The following is a 17569-nucleotide window of genomic DNA, read 5'->3' as shown; positions in this document are numbered from 1 at the left end:
ATTCATTTTATTTGCTGCTAGGGTTACCCAGTTGGTGGATCTGCCTTGGCCCCAGTTGCCTTGGCCCCCAGAGAGAGGTGGAACCAAATAGGTTACTAGAGACAAACAGATCCAGGAGATTCTGTCTGATGGGTTGCAGTCATCAACTTCAGACAAGTACCTGGTTTTCCTATTAGGCGTGTTTTAACTCATTAGGTCAGGCCGCCACTTATCCATCTGTCTGGATGAGGCAACAGCAAACAGCGCAGACTTTATTAAGTACTCAGGTCTTAAAGACCCTCTGTTTGGTGGGCTCTGCAGTCACTAGAACCACAAACACACTACTGGATAATTATTGTTTAATTATTACTTAAAAACCGATGGGCACAATACAATCACCGCATTAATTACCCCATACAGCATCTGTTTTCTTTTTTGCAGTCATCCCCACTCCTCCCCAGGCCCTCTTCCCACTTTAATTGAAATTCAGCTTGCTGTAACACCTCCTTTCTCCTGGCCAACTGGATCTCTCCATTCACATGAGGGAGAAGAACAAAACCGAGAAGGCCCCAGGGATTAGAGAGTTTTGACAGCTGTCCAAGAGGAGCACGGAGATACGGGCCAAGTACGGAGGCAGGACAGAGACAGACGAGGGACAAGAGAGTGACCGAGGGAGGGAGAGATAGGCAGGGAGACATCACAGGAGCATTAAACTGGACAAAGAGTCACAGAGACAGGCGGAGATGTTTAAAGGGGCGCTGAAAAGGGGAAAAGGACGAGAAGAGACAAAAAGGAGAGAAACTGTGGCGAGCTGGTGAGGAAAATGTGAGAGGCTCAGGAGGGCAGGGAGACAGAAGAGAGTTCATCAGGAAGGAGGGGAAGAAAGGCCGGCCTGTAGGGACAGGTCAGTCCAGCTTGGGGACCGATCTGAAGATCCGGAGAAGGCGGGCGGGCAGCCTGGTGTTCCCCTCATACACCTGGGAGTGGAGTGGGCGGAGGAGGTGGCCGCGGGGCCGGGTGGAGCACCGGCGTCGCGAGCGTAGAAGCTGAGCGCGCAGCGCCCGGGCCGTAGAGCCCCCGGACTAGCCTGGCTTGCGCCCTGCAGCCCCGGGCTCGCCCGGCGGCCCCGCCCCCTCCTCCGCCCGGGCTTTTCCTGCCGAGCTCAGGAAGCCGGCCTAGCACAGCCTCGAACAATAGCTCGGGACTCAGGCTTCGCTCCCCGGGAGGCCGGCGCGGGGAAGCTGGGACAGGGGGCGTCGGCGCCGCCGGGGGCCCGCAGCGAGCCCTCGGCCCGGGCCAGAGCTTCAGTTCAGCTCGGCGCTCCAGGGGTCATTGTTGGCCAGGACTGAGGGAGCGGGAGCCGGGGGAGGAGCTGGGGAGGCGGCGGCGGCGGCGGGAGCCAGAGGGGGAGCCAGAGAGCGAGCGAGCGAGCGAGCGAAGGAGGGAGGTAGCGAGTGAGCGAGTGAGCGAGGGAGGGAGGAGGTAGAGAGACAGGGAGGGTGGGAGGGAGGAGGAAAAATAAAGAGGAGAGAGCGGAGCAGGGCTGAACAATAGAGACAGGCAGACGGGCGAGCAGGAGAGCCAGCTGCCGCTGCTGGGGGACAGCGGGCGCCCAGGCAGCCCGCACCTCGGCCTCGGTTCCCGGCCCCAGCCAGACAGCAGGCGGCCAGCGCCCTGGGGAAGGGGTACCATGGGGGAGCTGGCGGCAGGCACCCCTAGCCCGCCGCGCGCCTCCGCCTGAGGGAGGCTCGGCGTTCTCTGCCCCAGCCTCACCGCCCAGCGCCTGCCCTCGAAGCCCCCCGGCCGCCAGCTCTGCGGCCGCGGCCGCTGCGCCCCGCGCCCTCCGCCCATCGGGCGCCCAGCAGCCCTCGGCCCCAGGCTTCTCCGGCCCCCAGCTGCCCTCAGACGCCCTCCCACAGTCATGAACCCCCCTGAGGGAGCAGCAGAGGAAGGAGGAGCAGCCGACTCGGACGTGGACGCCTTTTTCCGGACAGGTAAGCTGGGAAGGGCGCGGGGGGCCGGGGCTGAAGGCTGCTGCCTCGGACGCGGCGTCTCGGACAAGTTTGGGGAAGGAGGGCTGTTGCTGCCGTGTGCGTGTTGGGGGGCAGTGGCCCCTCGGCGTCGGGGCGGGAGTTGCCGAGATTCTGGTTGTTATGGCAGTGCTGGCTGCGTTTGGGGAGGGCGTGGGGGCTGGGAACTCCGCGCCCCTCCGCCTTCATCCCAGTTGCGGGAGTCTGTGTTGGGGAGGCGGGAGGCGGTCCCCTCGGGCCGCCTTCTCCCGGAGCGCGGAGATGGGCGGTGTTGGCTCACTTTGCAGCGCGCCGCTCCGGCTACCGGCGTCCCGGCCCCTCCCTTGGCTCCCCCTCCCCCGTGCCTGTCAGCGGGGCTCCGGGCGGCAGCCCTGGGCAGGCACCCCTCCTCGCCGTCGGGGGCCCGGGGCCCTGATGTGCACAGAGGGGCGGCGGGGACCCGGAGCCGCGCCGGCTGCAGACTGACAGGAGCGGGGCGGACCCCATCGGTTCTGCCTGGTGCGTGTGGGGAGCCGGCCCCTCTGACTTGAGAGGCAGACCCGGCTGGCAGGGCGGTGGGCGCCTCGGACCTTCCCCTTGTCCTCCTCTTCAGTTCTGGGAACGGAGGAGCTATTCTTAAGAATTACTCATTCCTGGAAGTGTGAGTTAGCGTCCCTCTCATACACACCCACTAAGTCTCTGCTTGCTGTGAGGTGTAGAGCCCTGAGATGTCTTTCTAGCTCTTTGCGCCCCTGCCATCGTCCATGTCCCGACCCATTGCTCCTCCTGCTCCCTGACTACACAGTCCCTCCCTGGAACCGGTACTGACCATCCTCGTTTTCCACCACCTGTGACCCTGTTTCTCTGATGGCCGGGGATTCCCCATCTCCCTGTACCTGTGGCTTCCACCAGCTTCTCTGTGTAGCTCCCCATCTGCCCACATGTCTGAAACCATTTTGTCTGGAATCTTTGTCCCAAAGAGTCCAGTAAGTTACCGGGTCCCCATGCATCTGCTCTCCCTTTTGGAAAGTTGGATTAGAGGACGTGAACTGGTGGGGGTCACGGGTCAGGTTAGCTCTGGAGGGTCTCTGCACATCCATCTGTTTCCTAACCCTGTTACTTTGCCCTGGAGGTCATCTCTAGGGAAGGGGGTGGGGTGCTTTGCGGGGGAGACTTGTGGCTTTGGAAGTCAAGACTTGATTGGCTCATATGTTCATTCTCTAGTTGATGTGCAGAGGAAAAAGCTGGAGGACAGGAGCTGCTGCCAGGGTCTGGGGAAATCAGAGGGAGCCCCTGTCGTTCTATTCTGCTTCCCAGGTCTAAGCCTACCTTTCTTCTCTTCCTCCTTCCTTCCCTTCTTCCTCTTCCTGAGACATGGATTATATTTTCTCTCTCTGCTTTCTTCTCTCTCATACACAAACAGCCCAGCACCCAAAAACATGGATTCTAAAGAGGTGGAATCTAGGGACAAGGTTCTGGGGGCTAAGTGATATCCAGAAATACTCATTATGAAGCAGAGGAGGGAAGATATGGGAACTCATAACTGGGGCTAGAAACAAATTGACCGGTCAATCAAAAACCCAGCTGATCCCGCTTGCCTCCCAACTGGGGCAAAAGTCTGCATTTTCTTAGCTCTGGGGGAAAAATCTTGAAGTGTGAGCCTTTCCACCTTCCTTTCAGGACCCCACTTTTACCTTTTGGTGCCCACTCCTCTTTCCCCTTTGTATCATCCAAACACTAGGTCCTGTTCATTTTCTGTTCCAGGCACCTGTAGCAGAGCTCAGTTCCTGGAGGCTTGTTTATTTCTGACAATAAATTGACACAGTGTTAATGGTGTTAATGGCCAATAATAGTCCAATGTGTAACTTTTCCCAGGGCCTTTCAAAACACAATATATGGCACACATTATCGAACCCTGGCTCAAATCACAAAATAAATAGCAGACTGGGGTCAGTCTCCTGTGGGACTCCTATGTTGGGGATATTCTCCCTCCTCCTTGGGCAGCCCAGTGGCTGAACGTGCACTTAGTATCAGAGAAAGGTTAAGTCCTTGGTGCATAAGGCTGGAAATGACTGATGACCTGTAACATGTTGCAAGAGGGGATAGGTCAAGGACTACATCCACCCTGTGTGACCCTCTATGCTTGGCTCACTGACTCTCACCACACTTGTGGTCTCTAGCCTAGGCTTTTGCTGGGGATTCTTCTTTTTTTGTTGTTAATTTTTAGGTTCAGGGGTAGAAGTGCAGGTTATATAGGTAAACTGTGTGTCACAGGGGTCTGGTATACAGATTATTTCATCACCTCAGTAATAAGCATAGTACCTGACAAGTATTTTTTCTGGTTTTCTCTGTCCGCTCACCCTCCACCCTCAAGTAGTCTCCTGTGTTTGTTATTCCTCTCTTTGTGTCCATGTGTTTTCACTGTTTAGCTCCCTAATACCAGGGTTACCCCTTTCTTTCTGATGGAAAATTTTATATGCACAAGGACCGAACTGGAAATTGCTTTGTCAAAATTCTGGCGTACTGTGCTTCTAATTAGGCATGTTTCAAATTATTCTGTCATTTTGGTTCCTTGTCATCTCCTGATTATTTTAGTATTTCAATCCCTTGACCAATTGGTTAAGCTAGATTCCCTAAATCTCACTTCCCTGTGTGCACGTGGACACAGACACCCCACCCTACCAAACCTACGATTCTAGATTGGTAGACTCCAGATTGTCTTCCTGGGAATTCTCTGTGCCAAGCCTGAGAAAGTGCGTTACAATAATTTTATTGATCATACTTAGGAGCCAGAGGAAGGGAGATATGGGAACTGATAACTGGGACCAGAAACCAATTGACCAGCCAATCAAAAATAACTATTCATTTCTCACTAGAGCCTTCTGCTGTCCAGGGTGCTGTGGAACACAAAAGAAATATTTGAAGTGGTCTGTGTTATCAAATTTTGAAGAATAATGACAATTACTGTTCAATTAAAGATTAATTGCTAAGCATTGTGGTGCTACAAGTTAAAAAGTTGGCAGAAATACAGGGGAGGTGGAACCTAGGGTGGTCCTTGAAGGGTGAATGAAGAATGGGCAGTGGCACATGGGAGTTTGGGCATTGAAGAGCCTGGGCTGACACAGAGGAAGATGTAGGTTAGTGAGGAGTGGGAAGCATGATTGGAGAAGTGGGCAGGGTCAAATAGGGAGAGTCTTGAAAGCACAAGAGTGGAGATTGGATTTGATTCAGAGGCAGTCCCTACTGAATTATGGATTCTTGAGCAATGACACATCATGAAGAAAGTGTTTGGAAAGGTTAATCTGGGGTAATATGATTGAATAAGTGGACAAAAGAAGGGTAGAATCTAGGGAGATGCAAAAGTGATCCGGAGCTGAGGGGGAGGAGCCTTGGTCTGGGTTGGTGGCAGAAAGGATGGGGAGTCAGGGATGACCTCGAGACACATTTTTAGAGGTATGAATGTGGGGACTTGTTAATAATCTACTGATGAGGGAGAGGAAAATGAAACCCATGAGGAAACTGAAGTATGTGGGTTGAGGAGCCCAGAGGACTGACAGTGTCTGACTGATGGACAGGTGTGGGCTGGTTGAAGACAGGAACTGGTTTTGCAGGGCAGATAATAATGTTAGCTTTGGACATGAAGCATGGGGGGCGACTCAGGGAAATCCAGGTGGAGTTGTTTTGTCAGCAGTTGGAAATGTGAGACCCAAGACAGGAGCATGGGCTGGAGGCTAGGGCTGTTGATGTTGATTTGGAAGGTTGGATGCAGCTGAAGCTTTGTGAATGCATCTGCTCTCAGAGGGAAGGAGTAGAGGAAGAAAGGGAAGGGCGAAAGTGAGATTTTGGGGTAGAAGTTCTTATTGCAGAAGTGGCAGCAGAGGAGACTTGATCCTGGAGACCCCAGGGAGTCAGTGTGGGCTCTGATGTGATGACAGCCTGCAGACAGGTTGAGCAGGAGGAGTGCTGGGGCATGATGAAAGAAAGAAAGAGCCTGCACGCTCCAGGAGCACACGATTAGAAGAGGTGTTCAGAGGAGGGATTTGGGGTGGTGAGTGGTAATCAGCTACTTGCAGAGTTTATCAGTGAAAGGAAAAAGAGGTGTGTGCTTAGCCAGAAGGGACATTAGTATCTAGAAAAGGAATTTTTGTTTTTTGTTAGAGTCACAGCAGATTTGGAGGTGGCAGGGAGAAAATGTGTGGAGATGAAAAACTGAGGAGGCTAGAACAAGTGTAGAGTTTGATACCTGAAGAAATGAGATAAGAATCGGTTTCCTAACAAAAGTAAGAGCTTAGCTTTGGTGCCCAGCAGAAAAACCTTTTTCTTTAAGGTGCAAAGGAAAAAAAGTAAGAAGATAAATGAAAAGCGAGTGATGTGGAGATATTTTCTACCTCTGTCCTTCTGTTGAGCATTGGTTCTGTGACTCTAGACATTTTCAGTTGAAGTGTTTGTGGTTACTTGGGCTTCAGCCAATCTCAAACTCAACTCTGTCTTTCCAGCTTTCCAAACTAGCTTTTCCTCTTGACTTTCTTAATTCTATAAGTGACATCTTCACTCTTCCAGTCATGATATTTAAAACCTTGGTATTGCCTGTGAGGAATCTCTCTCCTCCAACAAACCCTGTTGGATTATCTTTCATAGTTAGCCCTTGTTGTTCATCCACAGGACATGGCCCCAGGCCAGGCCCCATATGCCCCCCAATGGACTCCTTTCCTGGCCCTCATTCTCATCCCTTAGAAGCTGTTCCCTTAGCCCCACTCTAAGTTGGACCTGCAGACACTTTACACTTCCTAAAGCACTACTTTCATCACACCACTGCTTGCCACTTGGACCTTCATTGACCCCCTAGTGCCTTCAGGGTCAAGTGTCGACCTCACAGCTGAGCTCTAGCCAGGCTGCTCTCCACACACTGCCCAAGGGCGCCTGCATTCACAATCTCCTTGGATCAACCACCCCCGCACCCTCCAAATCCAACACAGTCTTTAAGACTTGAGCCCTACCTTCTTCAGGGAGCTTTCACAGCTCACAATGACAGCCCTTTAAATTACTCACTGTCTGCACTCATTTTCTCACTTCATCAGTATTATATTGTTATTTAGCCTTTTCATACATGAAGACTTGTCTCCCCTGTTGAAGTTATTTGTTCTTTGGAGGTAAGAAAAAGGATCTTTTTAAAACCTTGTGATTAATCAAAAAATGCCTCCTCACAATATAAAGCAAACTTGGCAAAATATAAGCAGCTATTGAATCTAAGTGATGGTTTGTTTGTATTCTCTGTATGATTCCTTAAACTTTTTTCTTAAATAAGAATCCTATCACATCTAGATAGGGAAACTTAAACTGTTGTCATGTCCAGATCATATAGAAAGGAGATTTTGGAATAACAATTTATGTTTGTACGCAATTCTTTTTTTTTTTTTTTTGAGACGGAGTCTCGCTCTGTGGCCCAGGCTGGAGTGCAGTGGCCGGATCTCAGCTCACTGCAAGCTCCGCCTCCCGGGTTTACGCCATTCTCCTGCCCCAGCTTCCTGAGTAGCTGGGACTACAGGCGCCCGCCACCTCGCCTGGCTCGTTTTTTTGTATTTTTTTAATAGAGACGGGATTTCACCGTGTTAGCCAGGATGGTCTTGATCTCCTGACCTCGTGATCCGCCCATCTCGGCCTCCCAAAGTGCTGGGATTACAGGCTTGAGCCACCGCGCCCGGCCTGTACGCAATTCTTTGAGTAAATATCACCGCCCAGTCTGTAGATTGCCAGGTACCTAAAAAGGGAGGAGTCTCTTTCTTCCTGAGCTTTCTTTTGCAGCAAAGGAAAAACATCTTTTTTTTTTCAAGTTATGCTTGATGCTCCAGAGTGTAAACACAATGCTTAATTTAATGCTTATTGTCCCTTCTTGATCTCCTCCACTTTCACCCATTATGAACTGGGCTTTTGGTCACCCCATTTTTCAGGAGCCTTTGAGGGAGTATTGGGAAGACTTTGTGGTTCTGGAGAGGGAATGTTGTTAATATTTCTAATGCTATATTTTGTATAGGCTATTTCTACTATTAATATATTTTAGAACATATCAGTGACATCCAGGTCCACCTCTATAAGATTTGGCAAGCTTTGCTTCATCCTTGTGCCACAAATCACCAATAACTTTATTACTGGTACATTCTCTCCCGTCGTATTTGATAATCCCTTGAGGGATGAAAGGCGGTTTTAGAATAAACTGAAGCTACAGAAAGAAATTAGCTGATATGTAAGAAAATCTTCCTGACTATAAATAAAATCAGTAAAACACTATAACGGGTGAACTAGAGGTTTTTCTTAGATGTTGGAATTGAACACTCTTTACTTTCCAAAGTTTTCTCTAGTTCTGGTATTTGATAGTTTACTGCTGGATTGGAGGTGGGCAGTATGGTATAGCCCAGTGGTTCTCAACAAGGGTAATTCTCCCCTTCCCACCTCCCATCACAGAACATTTAGCAATGCCTGGAGACATTTTTTTGTGTGTGTGTCATAACCTGGGGAAGGTTTGCTACTGGCATCTAGTGGATAAAGGTCAAGGGTGCTGCTAAGCATCTTACAATGCACAGGACAACAAATAATTATCCAGTGCCAAAATGTCAGTAATGCTGAGATGGAGAAACCCTGGAATAGCCAGAGGATGATAGGCTTTGGATGGAATAGGTTCAGCACTAACTAGGGGTAGGATCTTGCATTAATTATTTAGTATCTCTCATCCTCATCTTCTGCAAAATGGGACTGATAAAGCTTGTTTCACAGGTTGAGAGGATTAACTAGGAAAAAAAAAACATGTATGGAGCATCTAGCGGTCTCTGACACAGTAGAAGCACAAGAAATCTTAGTTATCCCTGTTGTTTCTGCTGTTTTAATTATTGAATGTGATGAACAGAGGCTGAAGGTCTCTTGAAGGCGTGCTGGGCAGGGCTTTTGACATGGGATGTGAGAGGGTGCCAGAGAGGCAACATGATGCAGTGCAGGGAGCCTGTGTGTGGCGTCAGAAGGCTAGGTTTTGGGCCTCGGCTCTCTTTCATTCATTCATTAAATCATTTGTTTGAAAAATATTTATCAAGTGTTTACTATAGTCATGTACCACGCATGCTATGGGAGTATATAAAGCCATTACAAACAGAACGTAGAACAGGAATGGAAATTGATGTAAATATACACCCTCTGGGAGCACTTGGATATAAGGGGTTAAAAGGGGAGGAAAAAGTCTATGAAGGAGGCTGAGAAGGCCAGACAATAGAGCAGGAGGTAAACACTCCATTTTGCTCTCTACTTACATGAATAACTTGGGCAAATGACTTTAACATCTGTGTAAGATGAGGATAATAGCTCCCCTGCCCCGACCCTTCCCTTACAGAGCTCCTGAGAGACTCAAATAAGATACTGTATCTGAAAAGTCTTTATAAGTTGTACAGTGCTATCCAAAAATACATAGATCTTTCCAAATTGAACATTCTGTTACTCTAGGTGCCTCTTCTGACAAGTATTGTCTTATTTAATCTGACTTCCATGGGACCTTTCCAGTCCAGGAAGAGATGCAGTTATTCTCATTGTGGTTTCCCAAGGGGACTGGATGGGTCACCCTTTTACAGCAGGTCAGGGGACCCCTGTTTTCTCCTCCTCTGCATAAGTATAAGAATGCCAGTGCCCCAGTCCCTGTCCGGGTCATGGGGCATGTGGCTCGATCCATCTGGAGAAGGTTCTTGCTTCTTACTTCTGCTGAGCCTCAGGTGTGCACAGAGAATCAGGCCCTTCCTGCCTTTTCTCTGTCTGCGTGCAGTTCAGACTCCTCCTGCCACTCCTTTGTGCATGAATGATTGGCAGCAAAAATAACTAGGAAATGACTGACAGCCACAGAGCTGTTGGATCAATAGAGCTGCTTGAAATTGTGTCTGCCTAGGAGAAAGGGAACAGAAAGAATCAAATGGGTGGACAGAGGAATTAATTCAGGGAGGTAAAGAAGAAACTGTAAAATTAGCTTTCTCTTCTCCCCATCTGCCCCATCACATTATTAGAAGGGAGCTGGACACTAGCTAGGGAACATGGATGCAACAGATAAACAAGTATAAGTGAAAAGTGGCAGACACTTTGTACACTTAAGGGAGTGGCTCCTTCTCCTTGATCTGAGACATATGATTGGTATGGTTTGGACAGGGAAGACAGAAAGTGTTGTGATCCCAGGTTAAAACAGCATTGAAAGGAGGTGTGAATATTCATAGCATATTTAGGGGCTGTAAATGGTCCAGTTTATGTGACTCAGAGGAGGCTGGTGGAGGATCAATGGAAGATGAGACTCAGGAGGTGGCAACCAGGTTGATTAGTTGATTGCTTTATCAAACATTTACTAGGCTCCTAGATCATGAAGGCGTTGAATGGAAGGCCAATGAATTTGGTCTTTCAGCAGTTGGCTCTGGGAAGCCACTAAAAATGACATGATCAGAAAGATAAATCTGGCAGCCCTGTGGAGGGCCTATTGGAGTAGGGGAGGGACTGTTGGTTGGGGATGGGTTAGGAGATCACTACGATAGAGTAGGAGGGTCTGAACTTGAGAAGCAGCAGCAGAAATGGAGAGGAGGGGATGGATATGAGTTACTTCGGGAAGTAGAGTCTATAGGACCTGGCATCTTGGATGTTGATGTGTCAAGAAAGAGATAGGAACCCAAGATTACTCCAAAGTTTAGAGTTTGAGTGACTGGGAGAACAGAGGTACCCTTAATGAAAGTCAGGAGCTGGGAAGAGGAGGAGCAGCTGTGGGGAGGCAGGGGAAGAGGGGAGATTTGGAGAATTTGCTTTGGGACATGTTGCATTTCAGGTGTCAGTGAAATAGCTAAGGGAGGTGTGGATTCAGTAGGCGGATAATGAAGGGAGTCTGGAGCTTTGGAGGGAGGCCAGATCTGGAAATACAGATTTGGGAGCTATCTGAAAGAAGTTGTGGCTGGAGCTATCAAAATGGATGATATAATAAATGAAAAGCATACACAGAATTAAGGGCAGAGTGCCAAAGACAGAATTGTAGATACAGGGGTATCTACGTTGGGCTGTGGGAGAACAGATGCAGAAGGGCTGGAGGAGAACCAGGAGAGAGCAATACTTAGGAAAAGCAGGTGATCAACAGGGTTTAATGCTGCAGGGAAGTTGAGGGAGATGGGAACTGAGCAAATACCATTGGTTCTGGAGACTAGGAGATCATTGGTGATCTTTGAAATAGCAGTTTTGGCCGGGTGCGGTGGCTCAAGCCTGTAATCCCAGCACTTTGGGAGGCCGAGACGGGCGGATCACGAGGTCAGGAGATCGAGACCATCCTGGCTAACACAGTGAAACCCTGTCTCTACTAAAAAATACAAAAAACTAGCCGGGCGTGGTGGTGGGCGCCTGTAGTCCCAGCTGCTCGGGAGGCTGAGGCAGGAGAATGGCGTGAACCCGGGAGGCGGAGCTTGCAGTGAGCTGAGATCCGGCCACTGCACTCCAGCCTGGGCGACAGAGCGAGACTCCGTCTCAAAAAAAAAAAAAAAAAAAAAAAAAAAAAAAAAGAAATAGCAGTTTCAATTGTGTATGGGAGGTGGAATCCAAATTCCAAGGGGAATGAGGAGTGAGCGCATGGGGAGGAAGTGGTGGGAGTGCATATAGATGGCTCTTTGGAAAGGTTTGACTGTGAAGGGAAGATTAAAAATAGCAAGGTACTTGGAGATGGGGAGCAGAGTTGAGGGGAGGTTTTTTTTAGGAGAGAAGATCTGCGAATACCTAGGGATGGGGAAGAGGGAGAAGGCAGGCATGAGGAAGATACTTAATATTTAGAAAAGACAGAAGTAATTGATAGAGGAAGGTCCTGGATGAGCCTGGAGGGGTGGATCTCAAGGTCAGCTTTGGGCCAGAGGAGGATGCTTCTTTCTTGGACACTGGAGGGAAGGCAGACCTCAGTGAAGTAGCTGGCTGGCAAGGACCGGTGGGCACAATGTTCCAGATTGACAGCTCCAGGAGAGAGAGCATCATCTGGCTGGAAGACTCAGAGACTAGTGGCACCATGCTTAGGGAGGGTAGCGCAAGCTGAGGCAGCTGTGAAATGGGTGGGCTGAACTATTGTGGCCCTAGAAGGCTCTTGGGCAAAGAAGCTAAGAAGCAAGGCTGGGAGATCTAAAGTTAGCAATCCATTTAAAAGTGCTGGTGGCTTTCTTTTGCAAGCCTAGGTGGGACTGCTCTAGGCTGTAGTGGGGTCTGCAGAATCGCCTCCTACAGAGTATGAGTCAGAAAGGCAAGTGGGGAAGAAGTAAGTGAGGAGAGAAGAGAGGGAGGGAAACTCAGGCAAGATGGTATCTGGGCAGCCTACTTAGGAGGGGTCAGTGTCTGGCCATCAAGGTGCTGTATCAGTGATGGGATTTGCTCATGAATTTCCAGTTTCCATAGTGTCTCTTGAAGTCCTAGAAGAAAGTGGAAGCAGGCTAGGGCTCATGAAAGAGCCCCTTGCTCATTCTTCTCCATGAAGTGAAATCCTTCACACAAGAGAATATGCCATACTCTTTTTCTTGGCCCCAGACACTCCTTCTACCCCTTGTTTCAGGGGCCGACCCAAGAGGAAAAGCCCCATTTAATCAAAGACCCTCCCGAGGGCTGGCGAGTAGGAATCTGGGTGTTGCTGCCACCAAAGGATGGATTGTGGGGAACCAGGCTTATCTTGCCTAGAACACAAGGAGGTGGGAATTTCCTTAAGTATAGACCAGTTCCAGAATCACAGAATCTTGGAACAGAAACTTACTAGCTTTGTGACTTTGTGCAAGTTATAATTACTCCAAGCTTTAGTTTATAAATCTGTAAAATAGGTAAAAAAATTCTTACCTTTCAGTGGGCACCTGTAATCCCAGCAACTTGGGAGGCTGAGGTAGGAGAATCACTTGAACCCAGGAGGCAGAGGTTGCAATGAGCCAAGATCACGCCACTGCATTCCAGGCTGGGCAACAGAGCAAGACTCTGTCTCAAAAAAAAGAAAAGAAGAAAAAAAATTGCTCATGTTAGTAGATATATTGTGATAGTTATATTCATATTGTGAATAGTAATGTAAATAGGAGTATATTACTAGTAATATGGTACTATATATTACTAGTATCACATATTACATGTATAACATATTATGATTATGTTACTAGTTAGATGAATCCCTTTATTTTCAAAATCATGAAAACTGATTCCTTCCTTCCTTCCTTCCTTCTCTTCCTTCTCTTCCTTCTCTTCATTTTCTTCCTTCTCTTCTTTCATTTGATAACAGTATGGAGATAGTGTTATGATTTTTAAACTTGCAGTTACAATTATTCCAAGGCTTGACAGGCAGGGACTAGGGATGAGGCTAAAATCTCCATCTTTTATACTCTTACCCAGCCCAGGGACAATGGGCATCTATGGGGTGGGGGCACAATATTGAGTTGGCAGCTGGACAGTGGGCCTAGAAGGGGACCTGGGAGACTGGCAGATGGTTAATTGGATGTGACAAAAGAGGGCTAGGAGGAGGGGTCTGGGCTCCTGGGGGATTCCTTTCTCTGACTACTTACTGTCCTGCAATGAAGTGGTGGGGAAAGGGAGGAGTGGCTCCAGGTACAGTTGGGGAAAAGATTGGCAGGACTCCATGTCAGGGTGTGGCAGTGGAAGGACAGAACACCATAGGGAGTACTGTCACAGCTTTAAGTCAGAGGGACGGTGCAAGATTTTAAGCCTCTTCTGTGTACACCAGTGCTTTGGCACATAACATGCTCAGATACTTGGATGTAAAGAGATGCTTAACCAAAGATTGTAACAGTACAATTTTCTAGTCATTCTTCTTGATCCCAACCACTGAGTTTTGACAGCTAAGTATCATTCCTTTTGATGGGAATTGGAGAAAGAACTAATCAATTTTAGCAGAGTACTGGATTTCAGTGAGCAGATCTTTCATTTATTTTTATACTCATTTATTGAAGTGTCAAACACCAGCTGTGCACCTACTAAGTGCCAGGCACTGGAGGTACACAGACAAGTTATAAATAGTCTTTCCCAAAAGGAGGTTAACAGCCTAATTGTCGGGGAGGGGTGCCTGATACATAAACAGATGATTGCAGTGTAGTATGATAAGTGCAGTAAAGACGAATGCACACTAATGTATAGAGGAAGGATCAACAACCTGACCTAGATGGGCGTAGGGAAGATTCATTGAAGAGGGAGTGCTTGGGCTGAAATGGATGAAAAGGTAGTAAAAACAAGAATAATGAGCATAGACCACTATTCAAGAAACTTGGTAATAAAAGTAAGGAGACAAATAAGATGGTGAGAGGACATTTTGGGGGTATTTTTTTTTTTTTTCTTTTTGAGACGGAGTCTCGCTCTGTCACCCAGGCTGGAGTGCAGTGGCCAGATCTCAGCTCACTGCAAACTCTGCGTCCCGGGTTTACACCATTCTCCTGCCTCAGCCTCCCGAGTAGCTGGGACTACAAGCGCCCGCCACCTCGCCTGGCTAATTTTTTGTATTTTTTAGTAGAGACGGGGTTTCACCGTGTTAGCCAGGATGGTCTCGATCTCCTGATCTCGTGATCCGCCCATCTCGGCCTCCCAAAGTGCTGGGATCTTTTATGAAATCTTAATGATCTGTAAACTTATATGTGCAGTTTTATGCATGTATATTATTATTCATTCAAAAATTTTAAAAGGTTATCAGGTCCAGTGAAGTTATTTTTTTCTTTCAGATCAAGGAAAAGCTTTGAATGTTTGAAAAAGTCATAGGAAGAGACAATGGTAGAGACTCAAAGTGTTAGAAGGTGGTATATGCGTTAGCAGAGGGTACCACGGTGGGTACCAGCATCCCCCAAAATTAGAAAAGAATGAGATTTGTGGGCAAAGAGGTTATCTCTGGAATAGATGGTCACCTTATCTTTTGTGGCTATGTGGAAAGACCAGGTGTTTTTCAGGTCAGATGCTAGAGCTCTTATTAAGCTAACCTCAGTCATCTTAGTGAATGGGAGCCAAGGTCATCTGCAAGCACTGGGAGATGCTGCGAGCCTGGGAAGAGAGGAGATGGATTGGATCCATTTTCTGGAGAATGAGTGGGAATTGCATAAAAGAATGATCTGTTCAGTTGATTTCAGAATGGGCTGAGTATGCCTGGTTCTGACTCTTACTCAGCCCTGGAGACTCTGGAGCGGGGATAAAAACAGTGTTTTTGGCTGGTGATTTGGACGAGATGTCTGGGGTGAGGATGAGGTGTGCACTTCACTTGTTTGAATACTCTTCTCTTCCCCAAACCTTATGGAACATTGACGGCATTAAGGCCTTTTGAAGGCCCTACTTTGGAAAATGTTTATGTCCGATTTCTCCAAGTAGGTTGTACACACCCTTGGCTTTGGACTTGTCTGTATTCTTGTCAATGCCCAGGTTAGTACCTTGCAAATACTACTTGCTCTGTTAGTATTTGTTGGCCCAATTTTTTTTTTTTCAAAAAAACTACTTATTGGTGTCTAGGCTATTTGGGAGTTTTATAATGAAACACTGTGCTAAGGAAATGTGTCTTCTTTTTTGTTTCTTTTTGTTTTGGTTTGTGGACAGGCAATTCTGCTTTAAACAAAAGACCTATGAAGTCAACATTGTGAAATACAGCTGTTGTGTGGATTAATTAGAGGGGACTCCTTTTATCACTTGCTTATAAATATTCACATATTTCACAGGCGCTGGAAAAATATTCACTCTTCTTTTAGAAAGACCCAAGTAGGAAAGTTCAAACATGCAAATGGACCAACTAATCAATATTTAGTGAGTGTCTGCCATGTGCCTAGTATTATGCCAGATACTAAGAGGGCTAATGAAAATGGCTATCACATGATCTTTGTCCCTGAGAAGTTTATAGTCTTGTTGAATTAGGAAAATAATGGCTAATTGGAGAAAAATCAGAAAGGGAGTTTTAGTCATTCATTGACTCATTTAATATGTATTTATCGTCTATAAGCTAAGAGATAATTTAAATAAGTGGTAAAATAAGGTTTTATTTAGAGAGACTCAATTTTAGGTATACCTTGATAGAACACTTTTTATGTTGAAGTTTTTAAAAATATAAAACATCATTTTAATGCTGGCTAACTGTAGGCCATTTGAAAAATGTGATGAGGTATAAAGGATAGAAAAGCCACTGTAATTCTTCTATCACCCAGAGAGAACCTGTTTGCTGATATGAGGTATTTCCTTCTAGTCCTTTTTCCTGTGTGAATTCTCTCCCTTGATCTATGGTTTGTTTTTCGGTTTTTGAATTAAGATGAAAAACAAATGAAGGGGGTAGAATTTTTCCAAAATGAGGTCATTTTTTCCAACTAACTTAAAGATATGATACATTCCTATACATATGTCTGAAGGAAGACATTTATAAGCTAATTGACCTTTATATGGGGGAAATACAGGAAGACAGAGGATCCATTCATTGTTTGCAGAGGTAAAGATATTGACACTGTTTTAAAAAATATTTACACAGAAGTACAAGATATATGGTCAGAATGAATACTCTTTCTCCTTCTTCCTCCCTTATGTTTAGATAAATTCAACAGATACACGCATGCACCTGTTGCATATACATCTTTATACAAATTAATAGCTTTTTTCATTTAACAAAAAGAGGATCATGCTATACCTGTTATTCTGCAACTTATTTTTATCATTTTGTAATCATGGACTTTTTTTATGTTAATACCTATAGTTTTACCTCATTCTTTTGTTCTTTTTGTCTTTTTGAGACAGAGTCTCGCTCTGTTCCCCAGACTGGAGTGCAGTGGCGCGATCTCGGCTCACTGCAAGCTCCATCTCCTGGGTCCACGCCATTCTCCTGCCTCAGCCTCCCAAGTAACTGGGACTACAGGCGCCTGCCACCATGCCCAGCTAATTATTTTTTTTTTGTATTTTTAGTAGAGATGAGGTTTCACCATGTTAGCCAGGATGGTCTCGATCTCCTGACCTCATGATCCGCCTGCCTCAGCCTCCCAAAGTGCTGGGATTACAGGTGTGAGCCACTGCGACCGGCCACCTCATTTGTTTTAACAGTTGTGTTACATTCTATTGTGAGGATGTGTTACTTTATTAAACCATTCTCCTAATGATAGACATTTATAACCCAGATTTTCTGTGGACCGGTGTTTGTTCTGGGACATTATTTGGTCCAAAGAGTAGCAAGAAAGGCCATTCATTTTTTTGATCTTGTTCAAAGGTGACTGTAGGACAACTGTAGATTTGTGCTGTTTTCTCTGCCTTTATCCTCAGGAGAGAGGAAGAACAACCAGTCCCTGTTCTCTGAAGGATAACTTTTTGTGTAATGTTTAAGGACACTTTTGTTAGTGACATTTAAATAAATGGTAGAGGCCATTCTTGACCTCTTTTTCAGTGTGCCTTAGGAGCCAGATTTGCAGTCTCAATTAGCCAAAAAAGCCGCATCTGTTCTTGAACTTGAATGTAAGTTAATTCCAATACCACAGTTAGCTATGGCAGCACTTTAGATTGTGTATGCAAAAGCCATAGCCTGTTCTTGGCTAGGAGACTCCAAGGATGTCATTCGGGAGACCTTGGTTTCTAATTCTGCC

At 46.9% G+C, this 17569-nt stretch overlaps 1 protein-coding gene across 5 annotated transcripts in view; it reads left to right on the top strand.

Annotated features, from left to right (window-relative positions):
* The first annotated feature begins 415 nt into the window (after positions 1 to 415).
* LOC117083389 (kalirin) overlaps positions 416 to 17569 on the top strand; it is a 499428-nt gene continuing 482274 nt past the window's right edge. For all 5 annotated transcript variants that reach the window (XM_033210973.1, XM_033210972.1, XM_033210971.1 and 2 more), the window contains exon 1: positions 416 to 1973. In XM_033210973.1, the coding sequence (XP_033066864.1) occupies positions 1901 to 1973 (73 nt within the window). In that variant the 5' untranslated portion in view covers positions 416 to 1900. The remainder of the gene's footprint in view (positions 1974 to 17569) is intronic.

Source organism: Trachypithecus francoisi, unplaced genomic scaffold (assembly GCF_009764315.1).
Source record: "Trachypithecus francoisi isolate TF-2019V2 unplaced genomic scaffold, Tfra_2.0 Lachesis_group0, whole genome shotgun sequence".
NCBI lineage: Eukaryota > Metazoa > Chordata > Mammalia > Primates > Cercopithecidae > Trachypithecus > Trachypithecus francoisi.
Note: the sequence above shows the minus strand (reverse complement) of the source record. Positions and strands in the feature narration are given on the sequence as shown.